Source organism: Natrix helvetica (genome assembly GCF_964273705.1).
Source record: "Natrix helvetica genome assembly, chromosome: 2".
NCBI classification, from domain to species: Eukaryota; Metazoa; Chordata; class Lepidosauria; order Squamata; family Natricidae; genus Natrix; species Natrix helvetica.
Genome location: NC_138552.1, coordinates 294,217,348 through 294,242,703, shown reverse-complemented (window position 1 = coordinate 294,242,703; position 25,356 = coordinate 294,217,348). Strand labels below are relative to the sequence as shown.

Below are 25,356 nucleotides of genomic sequence, written 5' to 3'. Positions count from 1 at the left end.
GGTGGACAGTTGAGAGGGAGGCCGGAAGAAAGAAAAAGAAAGAAAGAAAAAAGAGTGAAGGAAGAAAGCAAGAAAGGGAAAGAGAGAGATGGGTGGATAGATGAGAGAGAGGGAGAGAGAGAGAAAAAAAGTGAAGGAAGAGAGCAAGGAAGGAAAAGAGAGAGAGAGAAAGATGGATGGATGGATGCGGGAACCTTGTTGCTCCCTGAGCTTGATCGTTTCCTTGCAGACATTTCATGACCCAACTGGATAATACCATCAGTGCTAGAAGAGAGTGGGGTTGGCAGAGAGGAGGAGGAGGAGGAGGAGAATTGTGGGGTCCTTGCTGCTCTCTGAGCTTGGTTGTTTCCTTGCAGACATTTCATGACCCAACTAGGTAACACCATCAGGGCTAATGGGGAGTGGCGTTTGCTGACACTTTATTGACTAGGGGCTAGTATATCAAATGCCCTGTCATCGTCACTCTTCTTATCTGCTGCAGCTGCTGCTGGATACTCACTCCCTGAAAATGGTGCTGCTCGACCTGCCGTCCATCGGCTCGCAGGTGGTGAGGAAGGCGCCCGCCAGCTTCACCAAAATCGTGGTCAAGGGGATGACCCGTGCCGAGATGATCCTCAAGGTAGAGCTTTTCCACCTTCTAGACCAGCTTGCCCTCCGAAGAATGGATGGGGGAGGAAGCGACTGGCTACTTGCCCGAAGCCACCTAATAGGACGATGTTACTTTGTTTGTTTTCTGATTGTGTTTACAAATAACTCAAAGGCAGCAAACATACCTCATGCTTCTGTTTTCCCCACAGCAACCATTCCGTTAAGCAGCCAGCGTTCCTCCCTAAGGCAGGACTAGAACTCACTGTCCTCTTGATAGTTGGCCCATCCACAAGGTGGCACTAGAACTCACCATCTCCTGGTGATTGGCACAAAGTCCCCCAGCTAGCTTTCCTGCCTAAAGTGGGACTAGAACTCACCATCTCCTGGTGATTGCCACAAAGTCATCCAATTGGCTTTCCTGCCTAAAGTGGGACTAGAACTCACCATCTCCTGGTGATTGCCACAAAGTCATCCAATTGGCTTTCCTGCCTAAAGTGGGACTAGAACTCACCATCTCCTGGTGATTGCCACAAAGTCATCCAATTGGCTTTCCTGCCTAAAGTGGGACTAGAACTCACCATCTCCTGGTGATTTCCACAAAGTCATCCAATTGGCTTTCCTGCCTAAAGTGGGACTAGAACTCACCATCTCCTGGTGATTTCCACAAAGTCATCCAATTGGCTTTCCTGCCTAAAGTGGGACTAGAACTCACCATCTCCTAGTGAATGTCCCAAAGTCACCCAGCCGGCTTTCATGCCTAAAGTGGGACTAGAACTCACTATCTCCTGGTGAATGTCCCAAAGTCACCCAGCCGGCTTTCATGCCTAAGGTAGGACTAGAACTCACTATCGCCTGGTAATTGGCACAGTCACGCAGTCTACTTTCATGCCTAAAGTGGGACTAGAACTCACCATCTCCTAGTGAATGTCCCAAAGTCACCCAGCCGGCTTTCATGCCTAAAGTGGGACTAGAACTCACTATCGCCTGGTGAATGTCCCAAAGTCACCCAGCCGGCTTTCATGCCTAAAGTGGGACTAGAACTCACTATCGCCTGGTGAATGTCCCAAAGTCACCCAGCCGGCTTTCATGCCTAAAGTGGGACTAGAACTCACCATCTCCTAGTGAATGTCCCAAAGTCACCCAGCCGGCTTTCATGCCTAAAGTGGGACTAGAACTCACTATCGCCTGGTGAATGTCCCAAAGTCACCCAGCCGGCTTTCATGCCTAAGGTAGGACTAGAACTCACTATCGCCTGGTAATTGGCACAGTCACCCAGTCTACTTTCATGCCTAAGGTGGGACTAGAACTCACCATCTCCTGGTGAATGTCCCAAAGTCACCCAGCCAGCTGTCATGCCTAAGGTAGGACTAGAACTCACTATCGCCTGGAGATTGTCCCAAAGTCCCCCAGTCTACTTTCATGCCTAAGGCGGAACTAGAACTCACCATCTCCCAGCTTCTAACCTGTTGCTTTAACCACTAGACCAAACTGTCTCTCCTCCCCTTCCTCGCCCTTCTAATTGTGGGCTTCTTGACCTGTCACTCAACTTTTTTTTTTAAGAAAAGGTTTTTTTTTCTTTCTCATACATTCACAAATATACATTTCTCATAAATATCATTAGTATGATATATTATCCTTTAACGTTTATGCTTCCATTCTTTCCCTAAAGATACAATATTATATTTGGGCTTGCTTTCCTGCCATCTATCTTGTATTACAACCACCCTACTTCTTCTTCCCTCTCTCTGTCTACTATCCCTCCCTTCTTCTCTACTTTCTCCTTTCATCCTCTCCTTTCTCTCTTATCTTCTTCCCCTTCCTCTGCCCTACACCACCCCTTCCTGCCCTCTCTCCCACTCTTACTACCCTTCCCTTCCTTCCTCTCCTTCACCCTTCCTTCTTTCCCTCTCCTTTCCTCCCTTCTCCTCTCCTCTTCCCTCTCCTCCTCTCTCCCTTCCCTCCTTCCGTTGTTGCGTTTTCATATTTTCTTTACTCTGATGTATTTTCGGGGTGGCATTTGAGCAAACCCGGATCTGTATTTACCGTATTTTTCGGACTATAAGACGCACCAAGATTTCAAAGAGGTAAGTAAGAAAAAAAAATGTGTGTCCTCCCCAGCCCCCCCAGGAACATTCTGCAGGCTTCAGCAGGGCTGAGGGAAGGCAAAAACGCCTCAGTTTTTGCGAAAAATGGGCTGTTTTTTGCCTCTTTTTTGCAAAAACGGCATTTTTGTCTTGCCCCAGCCCTGCTAAAGCCTGCTGCTGGGGGCTGAGGGAAGGCAAAAAAGCCTCCATTTTTGCAAAAAACAGCCTGTTTTTTGCAAAAATGGAATGCGGAGGCCGGGCCTCAAGAGGCCAAAAATGGCTGTATTCAGTGTATAAGACGCACCAACCTTTCCACACTCTTTTTTTTTGGGGGGGGGGGAGGGAAAGGTGCGTCTTATACTCTGAAAAATACAGTACATACAGATGTACCGTATTTTTCAGAGTATAAGACGCACCTTTTTCCCCCCTAAAAGAGGGTGAAAATTTGAGTGCGTCTTATGCACTGAATGTAGCCCCACCCACCCACGGACCCCAACCCTTTGGCCTCTGCCTCCCAGCAATTTACCTCTTTGCAGCAAAGGGGGAGTGGGCCTTGCGGAGGCTTCTATAAGCTACAGCAATCCCTGCAGCCTGAAACAGCTGATGATCGGGAGAAATTGAAAGTGAAACTTGCTGTTTGCTCCAAGTGGGGAATTGCTGGGAGGCAGATTTTTTTTTACTTGTGCTAATCAGGCTGTTTGCTGCAAGGAGGTAAATCAATAACTATAAATGCCTATAGAATGTTCAAATGATTAGACTTGTTTTTGAAAGACTGCTTTATTATTGTTCTAGACATCCTAACAAAATGAAGAAGCTTTTTAAAATAAATGCTTGATCTGAAGAGGCCCAGGGCTATAGTAGCTTCTTTTAAAAAGCAGAGAATAACTATACTTCCAGAAAGCACATCAATTTTAACAGCATCTGTACAATTATAGCCTGAAATGTATCCCTACAAACAGCGTATATTGTCTGTGCTGTTTGCTGTTTGTTGCAAGGAGGCAAATTGCTGGGAGGCAGAGGCAGATATTTTCCCCTTGTTTTCCACCCCAAAAGCTAGGTGCGTCTTATACTTCGGAGCGTCTTATACTCCAAAAAATACAGTATGTCACTCAACTTTTAAAGGCAGCCGAGCGCAGAGTCCTTCCCCGAATTCTTCCCCCCAACCCACCCCCCATTGAGGCTTTGCAGCTTTTCCCAGGGTGGGTTTTCCTTTGGCATTTCCAATTAGGTCCCAGACAAGGCTGGTGACAGCTGCTTTGTGCCTGGGTGGGGAGCAGGGAGGGAAATCGACCCTTGCATTTCCCCCCCCCTTTCTAAAGTGGCTTCTCAAATTCGGGGTTTGGCCTCCGGGATGCCGAAAGGGAGAAGCTTTTCCTGGTAAAAAAAAAAATCAGAAGGAGGCTGGAATCGGATGGGGAAACAGGGGCTTCCAAAGGTGCTTTTTTCAAGAGGCAGCTGGACTTTCTGGAGTTGTTCTTGGAAGACGTCTTCTGACCGAGGCTTCCCCCAAAAGCACAAGGCAGAGTCCTGGTCCCGAGAAAACCCCTTTTATTCCACGGATGCGAATTCCTCGCGTTCACATTCAGCAAACAGTCTTTCAAAGGAATATTTAGGATTACAGACCAGTGGTGAAATCTATTTTTTTTTACTACCAGTTCTGGGGGCATGGCTTGGGGGCATGTCATGTGACTGGATGGGCGTGGCTATGTAGTCATGTAACTGGGATGAAAGGCAGAAAGTCTCTTCTGCTGGAGCAGGGTTGGACTAGATGACCTCCAGGTCCCTTCCAGCCCCGGATTATCCTCTGAAGTTGCGTCTAGTGCCAGGTTTGTAGTCCTTCCTTCCTCTCCGTTTTCCTTCCCTCCCTCCCTCCCTCTCTTTCTTTATTTCCTTCTTTTCTCCCTTTCTTTCTCTTTCTTTCTTTCTTTCTTTCCTTCTTTCTTTCTTTTTCTTTCTTTTTTCCTTCCTTCTTTCTTTCTCACTCTCTCTTTCTTGCTTTCCTTCCTTCTTTCTTTTTTATTTCTTTCCTTCCTTCCTTCCTTCACTTCTTTCTCACTCTTTCTTTCTTTCCTTCCTTTTTTCTTTCTTTCCTTCCTTTTTTCTTTCTTTCCTTCCTTCCTTCCTTCCTTCCTTTTTTCTTTCTTTCTTAATCTTTCTTTCCTTCCTTCTTTTTTTCTTTCTCAGCACCCCTACCCCCCCTCCCATTTTTGGCCTTCACCACCCCCACCCCCCCATTTTTGGCCTTCCCAGCAGGGAAGGCTGCTGGGAGCAAAAACAGACACCCCCCTCACCCCCGCATTTCCAGAGAACCTGTAGTAAAAAAAAATGCTTAAAAGGTGTTTTTTTAAATGTTCAGGAGATCAGCTGTGCGACGTGCAATAGTCAGAACTTTTTTAAAAAACTTTTTTTAGTATTTTTTACTACCAGTTCTGCAAACCGGCGCAAACCGGTAGCTTTGCACCCTTCTACAGACCTTATCTATCTTGGAAAGCTGCCATGTAAATATTTTCTGGGCACAGAGTCTCTGAGTTTCAGGGACAGATCTTCCCACTCCTGAAACAAACAAACGAATTGTCTCCCGAAAAAGCTCACTCCCCTTCTGTCTTCTGTTTCCTCTGGGTGGGGCCCTTCATCATCCACCTGTGGTTTTACTCCCAAGTCGACCCTTGATCCTCAGCTGTTCCCTTCGTCTGGCAACTCTGCTCATGCGCACACTGGGAAACTGGCCCATGTTCCTCCCCCAACCTCCTCGCGGTCGCTTCTCCTCCAAGAAGCTTCCTCAGCTCTGGTGGGGAAGGGAAGGATTTATTAGAAATGACCAGCTGCCTGCAAGGAGTATAAATCCTTTCCTTCCCCACCATCCAGTCAGAACTGAGGAAGCTTCTTCGATGGGAAGTGAAACGTCTTCAAAGAAAAAATCAGAAAGATCAGTTGCCTCTTGAAAAAAAGCACCTTTGGGACAACCGTGACCTGGATGATGGAGAATCTCCATAAACTTATTGCGTGGACTTCATCACTGCTTCCTCATGTGGTTAGAAATAAGCCCCTTAAAAGCCATACAGATCAGTGCGTCCTTCCTTCCTTCTCTCCCTTCCTCCTTCCTTTCTTCCCTCCCTCCTTTCCTCCTTCCCTCTCTCCCTCCCTCCCTCCTTCCTTCCTTCCTTCCCTCCCTCCCTCCTTTCTTCCTCCCTCCCTCCCTCCTTCCTTCCTTTCCTCCCTTCCTCCTTCCTTCCCTCCCTCCCTCCTTCCATCCTCTCTCTCTCCCTCCCTCCCTCCCTCCCTCCTTCCTTCCTTCCCAAGCAATCTCACTTAAACTTATATACGACTTTATAGTGCTTTGCAGCCCTCTCTAAGCGGTTTACAGAGTCAGCCTCTTGCCCCCAACAACCTGGGTCCTCATTTTACCGACCTTGGAAGGACGGAAAGTTGAGTCAACCTTGAACCGGTCAGGATCGAACTACCTGGCTGTGGGCAGAGTTTTCCCGCAAGCCTGCATTTTAACCACAGCACCAGGCATGGCTCTTCTAACCGGCTGCTCTTCTCTTCCCAACAGGTTGTGATGGCCCCCCACGAGCCCTCCGTGGTCTTTGTGGACAACTACATCAAACTCCTCTCCGACTGCACCACGGACACGTTCCAGAAGATTCTGGAGATGAAGGTGAGCTGGGCAGGTGGGCAGCGAGAAAGGGCAAGAGCTATTCCACTTGCTCTGAAGCATGTAAAAAAAAAAATGAGGACGATGGGTGCTGAAATACTTCAATTATCTGGGACCAGGGGTGAAATCCAGCAGGTTCTGACCGGTTCTGGAGAAGCGGTAGCGGAAATTTTGAGTAGTTCGGAGAACCGGCAAATGCCACCTCTGGCTGGCCCCAGACTGGGGTGGGGATGGAGATTTTGGAGTATCCTTCCCCTGCCACGCCCATCAAGTCACACCCACCAAGTGACGTCCACAGAACCGGTAGTAAGAAAAATTGAATTTCACCACTGTCCGGGACCGGATTGGTTCCACCCCAACACATCTGGGTAAAAAGACCAGTCAGTCTGCCCAAACTTTCCCTGATACCCTCTTTCCCCCAAAAAATAAGACCTCCCCGGATAATAAGCCCAATCGGTCTTTTCAGCGCATGCGCTAAAATAAGCCCTCTCCCGAAAATAAGCCCTCCCGGAAAATATTGCAGCACAGCAGCAGCCGTGAGGTGACCACGCTCGCCACCTCCTGCACCTCAAAAATAGTAAGACCTCCCCGAAAATAAGGAATTCAAGTGCTCATTTTTCGGAGGTCAAAAGAAAATAAGACCTTGTCTTATTTTCGGGGAGACACGGTATACTTCATTTTACAAACATTTTGATTCCGTGTCATTCAACTTTCCTGACACCCCTTTAAATATCTGGGTGGCTTTTTAGAGCTACAGCTGTCAAATTTCCCAGGAAGGTTGCCATCCTGATAGATTGTATCTGGAGGCCGTGTCTTCCAGATGTTGTGGGATGTGTTGGGGTTGTCTCCTGTGCTCTGGAGGCCCACCTTCCAGATGTTCTGGTTTGTGTCTTCCACATGCTCCGGGTTGAGTCTTCCAGATGTTCTGGAGGCACACCTTCCAGGTGTTACGGGGCATCTTTTGGAGTCACGTCTTCCAGATAGTCTGGTTGTCTCCCAGATGTGTTGGGTTGTGTCTTCTAGGTGTAATGGAGACCTACCTTGAAGTTCTGGGGTGTATCACCCAGACATACTGGAGGTATATCTCCCAGATGTTCTGGGGCATGTCTTCTAGATCAAGGGTCTCCAACCTTGGCCACCTTACGATGTGTGGACTTCAATTTCTCAGACTTCCTCAGCCAGCCATGCTGGCTGAGGAATTCTGGGAGTTGAAGTCCACAAGTTGAAAGTTGCCAAGGTTGGAGACCTCTGTTCTAGATCACCTAGTTGCATCTTCCAGATGCTTTGGGGCATGTCATCCAGGTGTTACGGAAGAATATCTTCCAGATCTAATAGGGTGCATCTTCCAGACATGCTGGAGGTATGTCTCACAGATGTTATGGGCAGCCTTGTGGAGGCACATCTTCCAGATAGTCTGGTTGTCTCCCAGATGTGTTGGGTTGTGTCTTCTAGGTATTCTGGAGACCTATCTTGAAGTTCTGGGGTGTGTCATCCAGAAATACCGGAGGTATACCTCCCAGATGTTCTGGGGCATGTCTTCTAGATCAGGGGTCTCCAACCTTGGCCACTTTACGATGTGTGGACTTCAATTCCATGCTGGCTGAGGAATTCTGGGAGTTGACCTAGAGTTGTATCTTCCAGAAGCTTTGTGGCATGTCATCCAGGTGTTACGGAAGAATATCTTCCAGATCTAATAGGGTGTGTCTTCCAGACATGCTGGAGGTATGTCTCCCAGATGTTATGGGACTGGTCTCCTAGATGTTCCAATATCTTCCACATATTCTGGTTGTGTCTTCCACTTGATGTTCTGAAGGCATGTCTTCCAGATGTTTTGGGACATATTTCCCAGGCTCTGGAAACATGTCTTCCAGATGCCTCCAGATGTTTTGCAGGGACACAGCCCATCCTTATTGTCCCCTTGCCCTCTTTCTTTCTGTACGGCTTTCTCCATCAATCCACTATGAAACCATGAGCCACAGCCTTGGAGGTCTTCCAGAGCCCATCTTAGCTCAAGCTCTGAAGCCAAATGTGAGTTTTGCCTACAGTGACCACTTCCTCTTCCTCCCCCTCCCCCCAATGTCTCCACAGGGTCTCAAGCGAAGTGAGCAAAGTAGCATGTTGGACTTATTCCGTCAGAGACTCCCGGCTCTTCCTTCGGGTGCCGAAACCGGCGGCTGCGTCTCCCTGGCGGCTGCAACGCCCGAGCAGGAATCTTCCCGCATCCGCAAACTGGAAAAATTGATCAAGAAGAGACTCTAGCTCCACAATGGCAAACCTATGGCATGTGTGCCAGAGGTGGAATGCAGACCCCTCTCAGTGGGCACACTCACAGTTGCCAGCTGCTCTTCCAGTTTTTGGCGCGCCACACAGCTGATCGGCATGGGTACTGGAGTGCCAGAAAAATGGTCTGAAAACGGCTCAAAAAATGGCCTTGGTGGGGGGCATTTTTTGGCCATTTGTGGCTGTTTTGGGGGCGTTTTTTGGGCTCAAAAACGCCCGAAAAACACCCTGAAAACAGCCCAAAAACCCTGCCTGAAAACGCCCCAAAAAACAGGCAAGTGCGCACCAGCCAGCTGGTCTTTGGGTCTCCAGCGCGCATGTATGTGCTAGAAACCTGTAAACCAGCTGGCTGGCATGCGCATGCGTACCGACCAGCTGGTCTTCGGGTTACTGGCGCGCACGCCTGCACGCACATTCTGGTTTGGGCACTTGGTGCCGAAAAGGTTCTCCATCACTGCTTTAGCTGCTACCTGGCCATCTTCTTCTCCAGCTGCTGAAGGCATCGTGGTCCAAACTTAATTGTTGGTTGCAAGTTGTCCACTTACCCCATCGAGGGCCTTCCAGTAGCAGAGATCAGCCACCAGCCCGGTCTCCCCGATAAATTCAAGTACGCCCCAAATTACAGGATGGTCCTAATCTTTGGCAGGAAGTTGATGTTTTCCAAGGTCTTATCTTAGATCCTTGAAATTTTTGCAAGGGTTAATTTTATGTTTAAGAGTAGCCAGGTAGGACAGTTGATCTGTCTCTGTGCATGTTGGAATTTCCTTTTGCAACGTTCCAAATGCAATTCTCTCCCCCCCCCCTGGGAACAGAGGGTCCTCCTTCTTCGTAGACCCCTCACTCCTCCCAATTTCCATGGGTATTTTTTCTCTGAGCTGTTTTCCAGCATTAACTCTGTGATGGTTTTATCTGCTTCAATATATAAAGCATTATTTCCCAAACTCAGCAACTTTCAACTCTGTGGACTTCCAACTTCCAGAACTCCCAGCTTAAAGTTGCTGAAATTGGAAAAAGCAACATAAGACAGTCTTTAACTAGCTCAGAACAAAACTCATTCGGGCCCGGTCAGTTTCAGAAGGCGTCTATTCCAGAAGAAATTCAATCAATTTCAGAAGGCGTCAATTCCAGAAGAAATCTCAGTCAATTTCAAAAGGTGTCAATTCTAGAAGAAATCTCAGTTGGTGTCAATTTCGGAAGAAATCTCAGTCCATTTCAGAAGGCATCAATTCCAGAAGAAATTTCAGTTAAGTTCAGAAGAAATTTCAGTCAATTTCAGAAGGGGTCAATTTCAGAAGAAATCTCAGTCAATTTCAGAAGGCGTCAATTCCAGAAGAAATCTCAGTCAATTTCAGAAGGCGTCAATTCCAGAAGAAATTTCAGTTAAGTTCAGAAGGGGTCAATTCCAGAAGAAATCTCAGTCAATTTCAGAAGGGGGTCAATCCCAGAAGAAATTTCAGTCAATTTCAGAAGGCGTCAATTCCAGAAGAAATTTCAGTCAATTTCAGAGTCAATTCCGGAAAATTTCAGAGTCAATTTCAAGGGCGGAAAAAAAGCTGCAACTCCCTTAGACGTGAGAATGAAACTTCAACATTTATATTTCACTTAACGGCCCCACTCGATAACCCACAAATTAATAATTCCTTACTGGATTCCTGCTACCCCCATCTCCCCACCTTTCGTGGGGCAATCCTTCACCCACCCACCCACCCCAATCTCCCACTTTTCTGCGATTAGAGAGCAGAAACTAAACTTCTCGTCTCTTTTCACCGGCTAAACTTGGACCCAAGCAAAAAACCTCTGCCGAGATTTGTCCGGATCTCGCCTACCTCGGATTCGGTCCAACCAATGAAACTTTCTTTCCTCCAGCCACATTTTATTAGCTACTGATTTTTGCCAGGATGAAACATTCCGGATTTTTTTTAAAAAAACCCCACGTGGGAGGCCACTAGGTTTTTCCAAAGTCAGAATGTTCACAGCCCTTGTTCTTTGTGTGTTCTTTGTGTGTCTCTCTCTGTGTTTTTTCAAACCTGCCTGCTGATTTATTTTTCCTTTTTAATTTTGCTTCCTCTGCCCCTTCATTTGTCCCGAGAAGTTTTTCGGGTTTTTTTTTTTTAAACTTCCTGAATTCCTGGATCTTTTTTTGTTTCCCCCAAAGATACTTTTTCCCCTTCCTGAGAATTCCTGGATCTGAAATCTGGCTGATTTCTCTCTCCCCCCCCCCCCTTTCTGCTTTTCCAGAGAGACAAAAGCTTTTCGGAAATCTTTGGAGATCTCTTGCACTCCACGTTTTTTAGCCAAGGGTATCTATCACTCCATGCAACCCCCAAATTTCACTCCTGCAAAAACCCCGCCTGCTTTGCAGCGCATTCATGAAAACAGGAAACCTCCGAACGGGGGGTTGGGGGGAGGCTCATCCTTCTCCCCCTTTGGAGGTGTCCCAAAATTCTTGCAGCTGTTGGAGTTTGTGTGGGTTGTTTTTTTTTTAAGGTAAGGGGGCTTCCTCCTCAAGAAGCTTTCGGAAGTGGATCCCACTGCAAATTCGGGAGGGGGGGTTGAGGGAGGCCTGCAGACAGCCAGTTGCTGACCATCACCCCCCCCCCCCTATGCATCCGCCCTCAAAGCCAAAGGCCGTTCACGTCCCCAGGAACTGGGGCAGGGTGCGTGTTCCCTCGGCCCTTTGCCCCAGTTGGTTGCGATCCAGGGTGAGCAATGTTTGCCCTCCCTTTGGCTAGCGAAAGGGAAAGTCTAATCAAGGAAGGTGTAACCGGGACCTGCCTGGTTTTCATGGGCTTCGGGGTGGGGGGGGAAGAGAGAAGGTGCCGGCCTTCGCCTCCCCCTCCGACGGCAGAAAGGTTGAACAAACAGGAAGGAGATTGGGCCTCTTGAGAAATCTGCTGCCTTGTAAATAGTAAAGTTTTTCTTTTTTTTCTTTCTCCTTTTCTTTCCTTCCCTCTTTTTCTTTCTTCCTTTCTTTTTTCTTCCTTTTTTGTCTCCCTATTTTTCCATTCCTCCCCCTTTCTTTCTTTCTTTTTCTTCTTCCTTCCCCTTTCTTCCTTTCTTTTTCTCTCCCTATTTTTCCATTCCTCCCCCTTTTTTCTTCTTCCTTCCCCTTCCTTCCTTCCTTTCTTTTTCTCTCCCTATTTTTCCATTCCTCCCCTTCTTTCTTTCTTTTCTTCTTTCTTCCTCTTTCCCTATTTTTCCATCGTTCCCTCCCTCCCTCTTTCTTTCCTCTTTCTTCCTTTCTTCCTTTTTTCTCTCCCTAATTTTCCATCCTTCCATCCCTCTTCCCTTTCTTTCTCTTCCTTCCTGCCTTTCTTTTCTTCTTTCTTTCTCTTCCTTTCTTCCTATCCTTTGTTTCTTCTCTATTGTTCCCTCGCCTGCCTTCCTGTTTTCCTTCCTTCCATCTCTGTGTCTGTCTGTCTGTCTATCTTTTTCCTTATCTCCTTCCCTCCCTCCCTCCCCTTCCTTCCTTCCTTCCCTGTCCGTCAATCTATCTATCTGTCTATCTATCTATCTATCTATCTATCTATCTATCTATCTATCTATCTATCTATATTTTTCCGTATCTTCCTCCCTCCCTCCCTCCCTCCCTCCCTGTCTGTCTGTCTGTCTGTCTATCTATCTATCTATCTATATTATCTATCTGTCAGTCTGTCTATCTATCTATCTATCTATCTATCTATCTATCTATCTATCTATATTATCTATCTGTCAGTCTGTCTATCTATCTATCTATCTATCTATCTATCTATCTATCTATCTATCTATCTATATTTTTCCGTATCTCCCTCCCTCCCTCCCTCCCTCCCTCCCTCCCTGTCTGTCTGTCTGTCTGTCTGTCTGTCTATCTATCTATCTATCTATCTATATTATCTATCTGTCAGTCTGTCTATCTATCTATCTATCTATCTATATTATCTATCTGTCAGTCTGTCTATCTATCTATCTATCTATCTATCTATCTATCTATCTATCTATCTATCTATATTTTTCCTTATCTCCCTCCCTCTGTCTGTCTGTCTGTCTATCTATCTATCTATCTATCTATCTATCTATCTATCTATCTATATTTTCCTTATCTCCCTCCCTCCCTCTCTGTCTATCTATCGATCTATCTATCTATTTTTTTCCTTATCTCCTTCCCTCCCTCCCTCCCTTCCTTCCCATTGATTTTAAACGGTTGCCTAATTTATCACACGCTTCCTGGTTAATAATTAAGACTCCTCAAGTTGTACATTTCCTGTTAATAAAGTGGATTCTCCAGTCTCTTGACGAGTTTGGCTTCCATTTGTTGGGTTTTTTTCCATTCAAGGTGAAAGGATGGGAAACACCAAATTAGACCGAGCTCAGCGGCCATTTTGTTCTTCCTCTCCTCTTTTGCTCTCTTCCTTTTTATTCTTGTCCTGGTTTCTCCCAGGCAGGCGGGCAGCTGCGTCAATCCACAGGACCAATGAAAATAAAGAAATAAACAGGGCGACAGGTAGCCCTCAACTTATGGCCATAATTGAGATGGGAATTACGTTGGTAAGTCATTCTGGTCATAAACCGAGGCATCACACGTGACTGAAACCATTTTTTTTTGCGACGGCCATTAAGCAAACAGCAGTGGGTGTTTTTCCACAGTTACAGGAAGGAAATGCCAGAAACCACCCCCAAAAAAACCTCATTGGAAATCGTGGTCACGTGACTGCTGAACATTGCAAATGGCCACATAGGTGAACCCATTGCCAAGTCCCCCAAATATGATCATGCGGTACTGTGTGTGTGTGTGTGTGTGTGTGTGTGTGTGTTTTCAAGTAATGCACCCTAGAAAGCAGAAGTCCGAGGCAGGTAGATTTCTCAAAGAAGAAATTTATTGGATACATCGTATTGGCACAACTGGTGAAAGTTCCCGCCGTTTTCACCTAATCAAAAGAGAAAGTCTTCCCCCTTCTTCCCAACTCATCAGTCACATTGTCCAATAGAAGGGCTGGATGGTTGCTTGGTTACTTTGCTCCTCCTCTCCCAGCCACCTGTTAGCATGACCTTGGTTCCCGCAGGAAAATCTTTTTGTTTCGACTACAAATCCCAGCTATCCCAGAAGATGTTGGATAGCCATTTGTATAGGGTTTCCTGCCTCGGCAGGGGGTTGGACTAGAAGACCTCCAAGGTCCCTTCCAACTCTGCTATTGTATTGTATCTACTGTCTCCCTGTTTCCTCTTCTGCCACCCTGAAGCCTCAAAGATGGCCTCAACCAAGTTTGCTTCAGGGTTGACTGTGTGTGTGTGTGTGTGGAGGTGTTTCAAAATCAGGTTGTAAGTCCGTCAAGTCCGTTGGGTGAGTCCGTTGCAACTTGAAACAGTCACTAGGCGTCTGGTCGTAACTTGCCACAAATAATGTACAGCTGTGCCTGCGGGTCAATTACCTCCTGAGTGGATTCTGCAAATGCTGCAACAGGTGCTCTGGGTTCGAATGACAGGCTAAACCAGAGTTGGCCGTGATGGGGGACAGGGTGGCCCTGGAGCAGGTGTGGCTTAGATGTCATGCGAACCCAGCCAGAGAGGGATCTCCACTGAGGAGGAGAAAAGCTACCAATTTAGAGGATCGGCAGTTAACAATAGTTTGTTTAGTGACTATTCAGTTACAACGGCACTGAAAATAGTGACTTTTTCCCCCCAGTTACCGTTGCATCCTGTGGGCCGCCTGGTCAACATTCAGACGCTCGGCCACTGACTCATATTTGTGACCGTTGTAATTTTCAACGGTCACTACGTTTATTATTTATTCAATAATAAATGAATTATTGTAAATCTAGGACAACCTGTATTGGCTGAATGAAAGGATCAGATACTCTACAGGTAGTCTTTGACTTACGACCATTCATTTAGTGACCATTCAAACTTACAATGGCAGTGGAAAAAGTGACACAGGAGCGTTTTTCACACTTGCAACAACCCTGTAGTCACATGATTTACATTCAGACGCTTGACAATTGACTCAGATTTATGACCGTTGCAGCATCCTGGGGTGACATGATCCCCTTTTGCGACCTCCTGACAAGCCAAGTCCATGGGGAAGCCGGATTCACTTAACGACCATGTGACTGACTTAATAATGTCAGTGATTCACTTAACAATGGCGGCAAGAAAGGTTGTAAGAGGACGTAAAATTCAATTAACGTCTGACTTAGCGACAGAAATTTCGGGCTCCGTTGTGGTCGCAAGCTGAGAATTTGGAAAAAGGGGAGAATTCAAGAGAGAGATAAAAACAGAAGATAATTGAACAATAAAAGAAAGAATGGAAAAGAACATGATGAGATTTGAGACTACCCCAAACCAGGATTACAAGGTCGTAAAAATGGAGCTTGGATTTAATTTGAGAAAATTTAAAAGACACCCCCCCTACCTTTTTTAAATTCAAAGGCAGAGAGGACCCTCTCATCTTTATTAGAATAGAGTTGGAAGGGAGCTTGGAGATCATCTAGTCCAGCCCCCTTCTGAAGCAGGAGACCCTACCTTTTCAGACAAATGGTTCTCCAATCTCTTAAAAACCTCCAGTGATGAAGCACCTACAACTTCTGGTGGCAAGCTGTTCCACTGGTTAATTATTCTAAAAGTCAGGAAGTTTCTCCTTAATTCCAGGTTGCTTCTCTCCTTGATTAGTTTCCACCCGTTGCTGCTTCTCCTGCCTTCTGGTGCTTTGGGGAATAAATCAAGAGATTAACAGAGTTGGAAGAAACTTTCTTTAAGTTTTCTTTTGACTTTTGTTGCAAGTCTTTGTTCATTCTGAGCCTTTGCTTTCCTGACTGTCTTTGCGGTTTCTGGCTGATATCCAGCTTTAGTTATATGTCCCTCTTTCCATTTTTTTTGTACTTGTCCTTTTTGTCTTTCTACTTGTCAGAAAGATCCTTGTGCAGCCATACTGGTTTCTTCTTGGATTTCTTGGTTTTCTTTCTCAGCGGTATTGTGCTGGCCTGGGCTTTTATGATCATATTTTTTCAAAATTTCCCAAGATTCTTGAGTTGTTTTCCCCTTTAGGTTTTTCATTCAAGGAACCTTTCCCAAGTTCTCTATGGGTTTATTAAAATCAGCTCTTTTAAAATCTAAGACTCTGGTATCATTATGTTGTATTGCTTGTGTCTGCATTATGTTGAATTCTAGTATGACACGGTCACTCTCACCCACGGTTCCTGCAGTTTCAACTCCCTCTATCACTTCTTCTATGTTTGTAAGTATTAAGTCCAGTATGGCCTTAATACCCCCCCATTTGTGGCAGACCCTCATATATTGGAACTCTGCTATCAAGTCGTCCCCCCCTATAGTCCTTCTTTTCTCTAAACTAGCCAAACCCAAATCCTGCAACCGTTCTTCATATGTTTTAATCTCCGTGTCAGGGTTCCAAATGGCATCCAAAATTTAATCAGAGTCCAAGGCAAAGGATTCCTCAAAGTTCCGATTTATTAAGAGAGCCATATTGGCACATCTGGGGAAACCCGAATCTGAAAGCTTCCTGTTTTTTTCCACCCAGTTGAAAGTTCAAGATCTTGCCCCCCACACCCACAAATCCATCACATAGTCCAATCTTCCACTAGGATACATAAACAGAGGGAGAGAATCAAGATCCTGTGAAGTGTTAATACCACTTTATAAGGCCTTGGTAAGGCCACACTTGGAATACGGCATTCAGTTTTGGTCACCACGATGTAGAAAAGATGCTGAGACTCTAGAAAGAGTGCAGAGAAGAGCAACAAAGAGGATTAGGGGACTAAACATATGAAGAACGGTTGCAGGAACTGGGTATGTCTAGTTTAATGAAAAGAAGGACTAGGGGAGACATGATAGCAGTCTTCCAATATCTCAGGGGCTGCCCCAAAGAAGAGGGAGTCAAGCTATTCTCCAAGGCACCTGAGAGTAGAACAAGAAGCAATGGGTGGAAACTAATCAAGGAGAGAAGCAACTTAGAACTAAGAAGAAATTTCCTGACAGTGAGAACAATTAATCCGTGGAACAGAAGTTGCCTCCAGAAGTTGTGAATGCCCCAACACTGGAAGTCTTTAAGAAGATGTTGGATAGCCATTTGTCTGAAACGGTATAGGGTTTCCTGCCTAGGCAGGGGGTTGGACTAGAAGACCTCCAAGGTCCCTTCCAACTCTGCTATTGTATTGTATTGCCACGCTGGCAGCTTCCACCCATCCAGTTCTGGTCAGGTGCAGAGGTGCAAAGACGAAGGATGACCTTGGCTTTCGAGAGAGAATGTTGTTATGGCTACATATCATCTAACTCCGTACAAATCCCCACCTCCCATTTTCCCACAATAGAAAAGGCAGAGTAGAATAACAGAAAGTGTGGCAGGCCAAAGATCCAAAAGAAAAGATGGCTGCAGGCCTGACACGCCAGGCCTTTGGCCCTCCTGCTTGCACCTGTCTTGTTCTTTGATGGAAACACCCAGCAAATAAATCCCCACTAAATAACTCGAATGCTAAATCGGCTTTCATCTAAAGCTGGGGTCATTCAAGGCCAGCTGGATCTTTCCCCGGCCGCAAAATGCGGCATTCCTGCTGGTGGCGGCAACCGGCCGGATCGGTGGAAGATCCCCGTCTGGGATCCTAGACACTGAGGCTCTTGCTCTGCCCCTTTTCCATTCCCAGAGGGACAGAATGCGAATCTGGAGGGCTGGCCCAGACACCAGCTGCCAGCTTGCCTTAGTTTGGCATGATCCTTCAAAGGGTGACCTTGAGCATAGAGGACTTCCTTAAGGGGTACCCTCTGCATCCGGGTGGGATGGGGGGGGGTGTTGGCCAGGTAAGCTGAGGACTACCTGTACCCCTTCCATTTCTGCTAAGCCACATCTCTTGTTTTTTTTAATTGAATACTTTGGGGTCTTGGAGTCCTAGTGGACAACCATTTAAAGATGAACCAGCCATGTGCAGCAGCTGCCAAAAAAGCCAACATAGTTCTAGGCTACATCAACAGAGGGAGAGAATCAAGATCACGTGAAGGGTTAATACCACTTTACAAGGCCTTGGTAAGGCCACACTTGGAATACAGCATCCAGTTTTGGTCACCACGATGTAGAAAAGATGTGGAGACTCTAGAAAGAGTGCAGAGAAGAGCAACAAAGATGATTAGGGGACTGGAGACTAAAACATATGAAGAACGGTTGCAGGAACTGGGTATGTCTAGCTTAAGAGAAAGAAGGACCAAGAGAGACATGATAGCAGTCTTCCAATATCTCAGGGGTTGCCCCAAAGAAGAGGGAGTCAAACTATTCTCCAAGGCACCTGAGGGTAGAACAAGAAGCAATGGATGGAAATTAATGAAGGAGAGAAGCAACCTAGAACTAAGGAGAAATTTCCTGACAGAGAGAAGAATTAATCAGTGAAACAGCTTACATCTGGAAGTTGTGAGTGCGCCACCATTGGAAATGTTTAAGAGATTGGACAACCATTAATCTGGAAATGTACAGGGTCACCAGCTTGAGCAGGGGGTTGGACTAAATGACCTCCAAGGTCCCTTCCAACTCTGATTCTGGGAGATGAAGTCCACAAGTCTTAAAGTTGCCAAGTTTGGAGACCCTTGCCCTAAAGCGCCATCCTGAGGGGAGTTGTTGAAACAGTTTACGTCCAGGATGTGAGGGGTCTGCAGTTATTTTCTCAGCCCTCCTTTCGACCTGTGTAATAGGCAGGTCTTCTATGGAAGGCAGACTGGTTGCAATTCTATTTTTATTTTTATTTTTGGAAAAGGCTTCAACTCTTTGTATGAACGTGGCCAGATTTCCCCTGGGTACCGAGTTCCAATCCCACGACAGGAACCTTTGTGACCTCGAGAGCGTTCATCATGACGGGAAACGAGCTCAGAGCGAGGCTCCGGAGAGGCTCCGTCGTCCCTGATTGGAAACTATTCTAGACTAAACGCAGAAGAGCTTGCTTACCTGGGCAACGGGGAACATGGGTAAAGGCACAAGGCTTGCCCAGAGGTGGAGAGTAAAGTTTTTGTCTCCTTCAAGCCTTCATTTGCGCTGGAAACAAAGAGATTGCAACAGATTGAGTGGGAAATTCTGCACTAAAAAGCAAATTGAAAGAAGGGAAGTAAAAGGATAAAGTACAATACAATACAATACAATAGTAGAGTTGGAAGGGACCTTGGAGGTCTTCTAGTCCAACCCCCTGCCTAGGCAGGAAACCCTATACCGTTTCAGACAAATAGCTATCCAACATCTTCTTAAAGACTTCCAGTGTTGGGGCATTCACAACTTCTGGAGGCAACTTCTGTTCCACTGATTAATTGTTCTCACTGTCAGGAAATTCCTCCTCAGTTCTAAATTGCTTCTCTCCTTGATTAGTTTCCACCCATTGCTTCTTGTTCTACCCTCAGGTGCTTTGGAGAATAGTTTGACTCCCTCTTCTTTGTGGCAACCTCTGAGATATTGGAATAATGCTATCATGTCTCCCCTAGTCCTTCTTTCTTTTAAGCTAAACATACCCAGTTCCTGCAACCGTTCTTCATATGTTTTAGTCTCCAGTCCCCTAATCATCTTTGTTGCTCTTCTCTGCACTCTTTCTAGAGTCTCCACATCTTTTTTACATCGTGGCGACCAGAACTGAATGCAGTATTCCAAGTGTGGCCTTACCAAGGCATTATAAAGTGGTATTAACACTTCACGTGATCTTGATTCTATCCCTCTGTTGATGCAGCCTAGAACTGTGTTGGCTTTTTTGGCAGCTGCTGCACACTGCTGGCTCATATTTAAATGGTTGTCCACTAGGACTCCACTAGGAGTTATTATAGATAGCTGATAGATGGATTGATAGATCGATAGATTGATAAATAGATGGATGGGTGGGTGGGTGGGTGGATGGATCGATGGATAGATAGATGGATGGATGATAGATGGATAGAGATAGATAGATAGATAGATAGATAGATAGATAGATAGATAGATAGATAGATAGATAGATAGATGATAGATGGAGGGAGGGAGGGAGGGAGGGAGGGAGGGAGAGAGAGAGAGAGAGAGAGAGATGATAGATAGCTAGACGGGGAGAGAGAGAGAGGGAGGGAGGGAGGAAGGTAGATACTGTAGATACCGGTAAATAGATGATGAATGGATATAGATAGATAAATAGATAAATGACAGACCATTAATGGCTAGATACGATAGATAGATAGATAGATAGATAGATAGATAGATAGATAGATAGATAGATAGATAGATAGATAGATGATAGATAGATAGATAGATAGATAGATAGATAGATAGATAGATAGATAGATAGATGATAGATGGAGGGAGGGAGGGAGGGAGAGAGAGAGAGAGAGAGAGAGATGATAGATAGCTAGACGGGGAGAGAGAGAGAGGAAGGGAGGGAGGGAGGGAGGGAGGTAGATACTGTAGATACCGGTAAATAGATGATGAATGGATATAGATAGATAAATAGATAAATGAAAGACCATTAATGACTAGATACGATAGATAGATAGATGGATAGGTAGGTAGGTAGATGGATGGATGGATGGATGGATGGATGGATGGATGGATAGATAGATAGATGATAGATAGATAGATAGATAGATAGATAGATAGATAGATAGATAGATAGATAGATAGATAGATAGATAGAAAGATGATAGATAGATAGATACATAGATACTGTAGATACAGGTAGATAGATGATGAATGGATAAAGATAGATAAATAGATAAATGACAGACCATTAATGGATAGATTAGATAGATAGATAGATAGATAGATAGATAGATGGATGGATGGATGGATGGATGGATGGATGGATGGATGGATGGATGGATGGATGGATGGATGGATGGATGATAGATGGTTAGATAGATAGATAGATAGATAGATAGATAGATAGATAGATGCATCTCTCTCTCTCTCTCTCCATATGGAATTAATAATAAAATTAAAAGCAGAAAAGAAAAATAGACCGAAATGCAGAAAGAATAAAAAGAAATGAATAGAACTAGCAAAAAGAAGATTCTGAAATCCTTCACAGCTTTCATGCCTAAAGTGGGATTGAATTCTCAGTCTCCTGGTGATTGATCCAAAGTCACCCAGCCAGTTTTCACGCCAAAGGCATTCCTGGTGATTTAGCCCAGTCATCCAATCAGCTTTCATACGTAAAGCGGGACTAGAACTCACGGTCTCCCACTTCCTATAGCCTGGTGCCTGAGTGGGTCAAATCTTGACGCCCGGTAAAGCCATTTCCGAATGAGGCTTTGCTAACATAAAGAATTGACTTTAATTGTCAATTACATGGAACAGCTTCCCTTAAGATATTGTGGGTGCTTCACCACTGGAAGATTTCAAGAAGAGACTTGACTGCCAATCTGTCAGAAATGGTGTAGTAGGATCTCCTGCTTGGGCGGGGGGCTGGACTAGATGACCTCCAAGGTCCCTTCCGATTCTTATTCTGTTATTCTGTCTGTTAAAAGCTCAGCAAAACAGATTACAGAGGGTAGTTGGACCTTCCCTGGCACCTTCCCTGAAGTGACTCCATATATATATTTAATAATAATAAAGTGCTTTTGACCTTTAAAGAAAAAATGCCTTTTCCATGATGAAGGATGGTTGTGTGAATCACCGAAAAGTGCAAATTCCACACCGCTCCCAGCTGGCTGGTTGAGGAGGCCTGTTTTCAATTTGAATTACTTTATGCTTACAGAGGGCTGCCCTTTGCGCCAATGTCCCTCCTGGAGAGCCTTTTTTAAAAAAATAATCATAATCATAACTTTATTGGTTTTTTAAAAAATGGAAAGATAAGTCAAAAAAGAGAAAATGGAAAGAACGAGCAACCAGGAACAACTCCTGTCTTTCCTTGGTAAAGATATAAGTTAAAAAAAAATCTCAAACTTTTATATCAGGGGTGTCAAACTCAATTTCACTGAGGGCCACACCAGGGTTCTCTTTGACCTGGGGGGGGAGTGGGGGGGGGGGCATGACACAGGACTCATGTTGGGGGCAGCTGTGGTGGCCAAGTGCTAAGTCAGGATTTCCCTGAAACCCTCACTCACTCTCATTATAATCCTCCTCCCTTCCCTCCTTTGCTCCTTCCTTCCATTTTCCTCCCTTTTCCTTCCTTCCTTCCCTTTGTTCCTTCCTTCTTTCTTTCCTCCTTTTTCCTTCCTTCCTTCCTTCCCCCCTTTGTTTCTTCCTTCCATTTTCCTCCTTCCTTCCTCCTTTCCTCCTTCATTCCTTTCCTCCTTTGTTCCTTCCTCCTTTCCTCCCTTTTCCTTTCTTCCTTCTCTCCTTTGTTCCTTCCTTTCATCTTTTGTTCCTTCCTCCTTTCCTCCCTTTTACTTCCTTCTTTCCTTTGTTCCTTCCTCCTTTCCTTGTTTTTCCTTCCTTCCCTCCTTTGTTCCTTCCTTCCATTTTCCTTCCTTCTTCCTTCCTTCCTTCCTCCTGCCCTCCCTTTTCCTTCCCTCCTTCCTTCCTCCTTTCCTCCCTTTTCCTTCCTTCCTTCCCTCTTGTTACTTCCCTCCTTCCTTTCCTTCCTTTTCCTTCCTTCCTTCTCCTTTGTTCCTTCCTTTCATCTTTTGTTCCTTCCTCCTTTCCTCCCTTTTACTTCCTTCTTTCCTTTGTTCCTTCCTTCTTTCTTTCCTCCTTTTTCCTTCCTTCCTTCCCTTTGTTCCTTCCTTCTTTCTTTCCTCCTTTTTCCTTCCTTCCTTCCCCCCTTTGTTTCTTCCTTCCATTTTCCTCCTTCCTTCCTCCTTTCCTCCTTCATTCCTTTCCTCCTTTGTTCCTTCCTCCTATCCTCCCTTTTCCTTTCTTCCTTCTCTCCTTTGTTCCTTCCTTTCATCTTTTGTTCCTTCCTTTCCTCCCTTTTACTTCCTTCTTTCCTTTGTTTCTTCCTCCTTTCCTTGTTTTTCCTTCCTTCCCTCCTTTGTTCCTTCCTTCCATTTTCCTTCCTTCTTCCTTCCTTCCTTCCTTCCTCCTGCCCTCCCTTTTCCTTCCCTCCTTCCTTCCTTTCCTCCTTCCTTCCTCCTTTCCTCCCTTTTCCTTCCTTCCTTCCCTCTTGTTACTTCCTTCCTCCTGCTCTCCCTTTTCCTTCCATCCTTCCTTCCCTCTTGTTACTTTCTTCCTTCTTCCTTTCCTACCTTTTCCTTCCTTCCTTCCTTCCTTCCTTCCTTTTCCTTCCATCCTTCCTTCCCTCTTGTTACTTTCTTCCTTCTTCCTTTCCTACCTTTTCCTTCCTTCCTTCCTTCCTTCCTTCCTTCCTCCTGCCCTCCCTTTTCCTTCCATCCTTCCTTCCTTTCCTCCTTCCTTCCTCCTTTCCTTCCTTTTCCTTCCTTCCTTCTCCTTTGTTCCTTCCTTCCTCCTGCTCTCCCTTTTCCTTCCATCCTTCCTTCCCTCTTGTTACTTTCTTCCTTCTTCCTTTCCTACCTTTTCCTTCCTTCCTTCCTTCCTTCCTTCCTTCCTTCCTTCCTTTTCCTTCCATCCTTCCTTCCCTCTTGTTACTTTCTTCCTTCTTCCTTTCCTACCTTTTCCTTCCTTCCTTCCTTCCTTCCTTCCTTCCTTTTCCTTTGTTCCTTCCTTCCTTCCATTTTCCTCCTTCCTTCCTTCCTTCCTTCCTCCTTTCCTCCCTTTTCCTTCCTTCCTTCCCTCCTTCCTTCTCATTCCCATCTTTAAGCAGGGGGTTGGACTACTAGAAGATCTCCAAAGTCCCTTCCAACTCTTGTTATTCTATTCTATCCTATCCTATCCTATCTTACTCTACCCTATCCCATTCTTTCCTTTCTTCCTTCCCTCTTCATTCTCCTTTCTTCTTCCTTCCCTTCTTTTTCCTTCCCTGCTCTCTTCCCATCTTTTTTTCTTTGCCTTTCCTCTTTGCCTTTCTCCTTCCCTGTCCCTTCTTACACGCTCAAATGCAAAAGGGGAAACATTTTTCCTTTTGTTTTGTTTTGAGTTTACTTTGCCAGCCCTCTGCCAGCGAAAAAGGAGCCCGGGCGGGGGCCATGCCCCATTTTCAGCCACAACGGCCTCCTGCAGCCCTCTGCCATGCCAAAAAGGAGCTGCAGGAGCCCGTCGTGGCTGAAAATGGGGCACGAGGACCGTGCATGCCCCCCTCAGCTCCATTTTCATTGACGGAGGGCTGCAGGAGGCTGTCACAGCTGAAAACGGGACCCGGGAAGGCCCACGCAGCCCTGAGCCCCATTTTTGCTGGCTGAGGCACCACAGGCTGGTCCTTTGATGATTCCAGGCCGAACACCCCACAGGCTGAATCCGGCCCACGGGCCTTGAGTTTGACACCCCGGTTCTCTCTGCATTATTTCTGGCTTCTCAAAACATTTTTAATCTTCAAATCTCCCAACCGACCATTTCCTCTAGCTTCTTGCAAAATGTACAAAGGTGATTCCAAGTAAAAATACAATTCGTCAACCTTTTCTCAAGAACTTCAAATATATATATAGAATCCCAGTAGGGTAGGGCTAGCTGATGAGAGCTAAATAGCTTGAAATAGAACTATACTAGTCCCCCTTTATTTATTTATCAGCACAAACATTAGATAGATGATAGATAGATAGATAGATAGATAGATAGATAGATAGATGATAGATAGATAGAGATAGATAGATAGATAGATAGATAGATAGATAGATAGATAGATAGATAGATAGATAGATAGATAGATAGATAGGTTCAAATCCCAGTAAGGGTATGGCTAGCTGATGAGAGCTATTTAGCTCGAAATAGATCTATACTAGTCTCCCTTTATTTATTTATCAGTACAAATACAACATATATAGATATATTGATATATATTAATTATCTGAAGCTTTTGGACAGGATCTTTCCTCATCGTGACCAAAATGGGGATTCTAGTCCTCATGGTTCTCACGAATGCCCTCCCTGACATAAGAGCAAGGAAAGGTGCCTTGTCTCAAGCTGAAGCAAGCCATAGTTTCATCTAGGTCTCTATGTCGGGCAGGCCTCCTAAATGGTTTTAGTCAGGAATCTAGCTAAGTTAGACCTAGGGGACATTTTTTTCCTGGGAACCAGAATTTAAACTGCTTAAACCAGGGGTGTCCAAACTTGGGGACTTTTAAGACTTGTGGACTTCAACTCCCAGAATTCCCCGCTGGGGAATTCTGGGAGTTGAAGTCCACAAGTCTTAAAGTTGCCAAGTTTGGACACCCCTGGCTTAAACTAATTGCTGCAAGAAGGCTATCAGAGACCGAAACAGAGCCCCAAATTCTTGTGGCTAAGCGAGACAGTTGCTAAGTAGGGTTTGGCCCATTTCACGCCCTTTCTAGCCGCAGTTGTTAAGGGAATCGCTGCAGTTGTTAAGTCAGTCGTGCGGTTGTTAAGTGAGTCTGGCTTCCCCATTGATTTGGCTTGTCGGGAGGTTGCGAAAGGGGATTCGAGGACCCCAGGGCACTGCGACCATCGTAAATATGAGGCAGTTGTCAAGGGTCCAAATTGGACTAGAAAGCCACCAAAGCCCCTCCCAGCTCTACTCTGATTCTGACTACCCCCATTGCAGAAAAAAACAACCCCAGTCCTTTTGCCCAGGCCTGCAAAACGACGCTCCCCTTTGCTGGCCGCCCCCTCCCCAAAACCTGTGGAACCCCCCCTCCCCTCTCTCCTAACTGGGCTGTGTGAGGGGGGGCTCATCTTCCGGGGGGGGCATCCTCCCTCCCTCCGGGCTCCCAACACAGCTGTTGCCCATGCCGGCGACCCTCCCTCCCTTCCCTGCGCAGACCCCGCCCCATTTCGCGGTGGGGGACGTTGTAGATGAGTCCTCCCCCCCC

General features: G+C 45.7%; 1 protein-coding gene and 1 long non-coding RNA gene across 3 annotated transcripts in view; one reads left to right on the top strand and one right to left on the bottom strand.

Annotated features, from left to right (window-relative positions):
- VPS53 (VPS53 subunit of GARP complex) overlaps positions 1-9,555 on the top strand; it is a 68,314-nt gene extending 58,759 nt beyond the window's left edge. For both annotated transcript variants that reach the window (XM_081945405.1, XM_081945404.1), the window contains exons 20-22: positions 482-619; positions 6,226-6,330; positions 8,416-9,555. In XM_081945405.1, coding sequence (XP_081801531.1) covers positions 482-619; positions 6,226-6,330; positions 8,416-8,586 — 414 coding nt within the window. In that variant the 3' untranslated portion in view covers positions 8,587-9,555. The remainder of the gene's footprint in view (positions 1-481; positions 620-6,225; positions 6,331-8,415) is intronic.
- A 1,068-nt stretch (positions 9,556-10,623) lies between these two features.
- Positions 10,624-25,356, bottom strand: part of LOC309388304 — a 276,665-nt gene continuing 261,932 nt past the window's right edge. Inside the window, exon 2 of the long non-coding RNA XR_014174746.1 lies at positions 10,624-11,187. This is a non-coding gene — a long non-coding RNA (uncharacterized lncRNA). The remainder of the gene's footprint in view (positions 11,188-25,356) is intronic.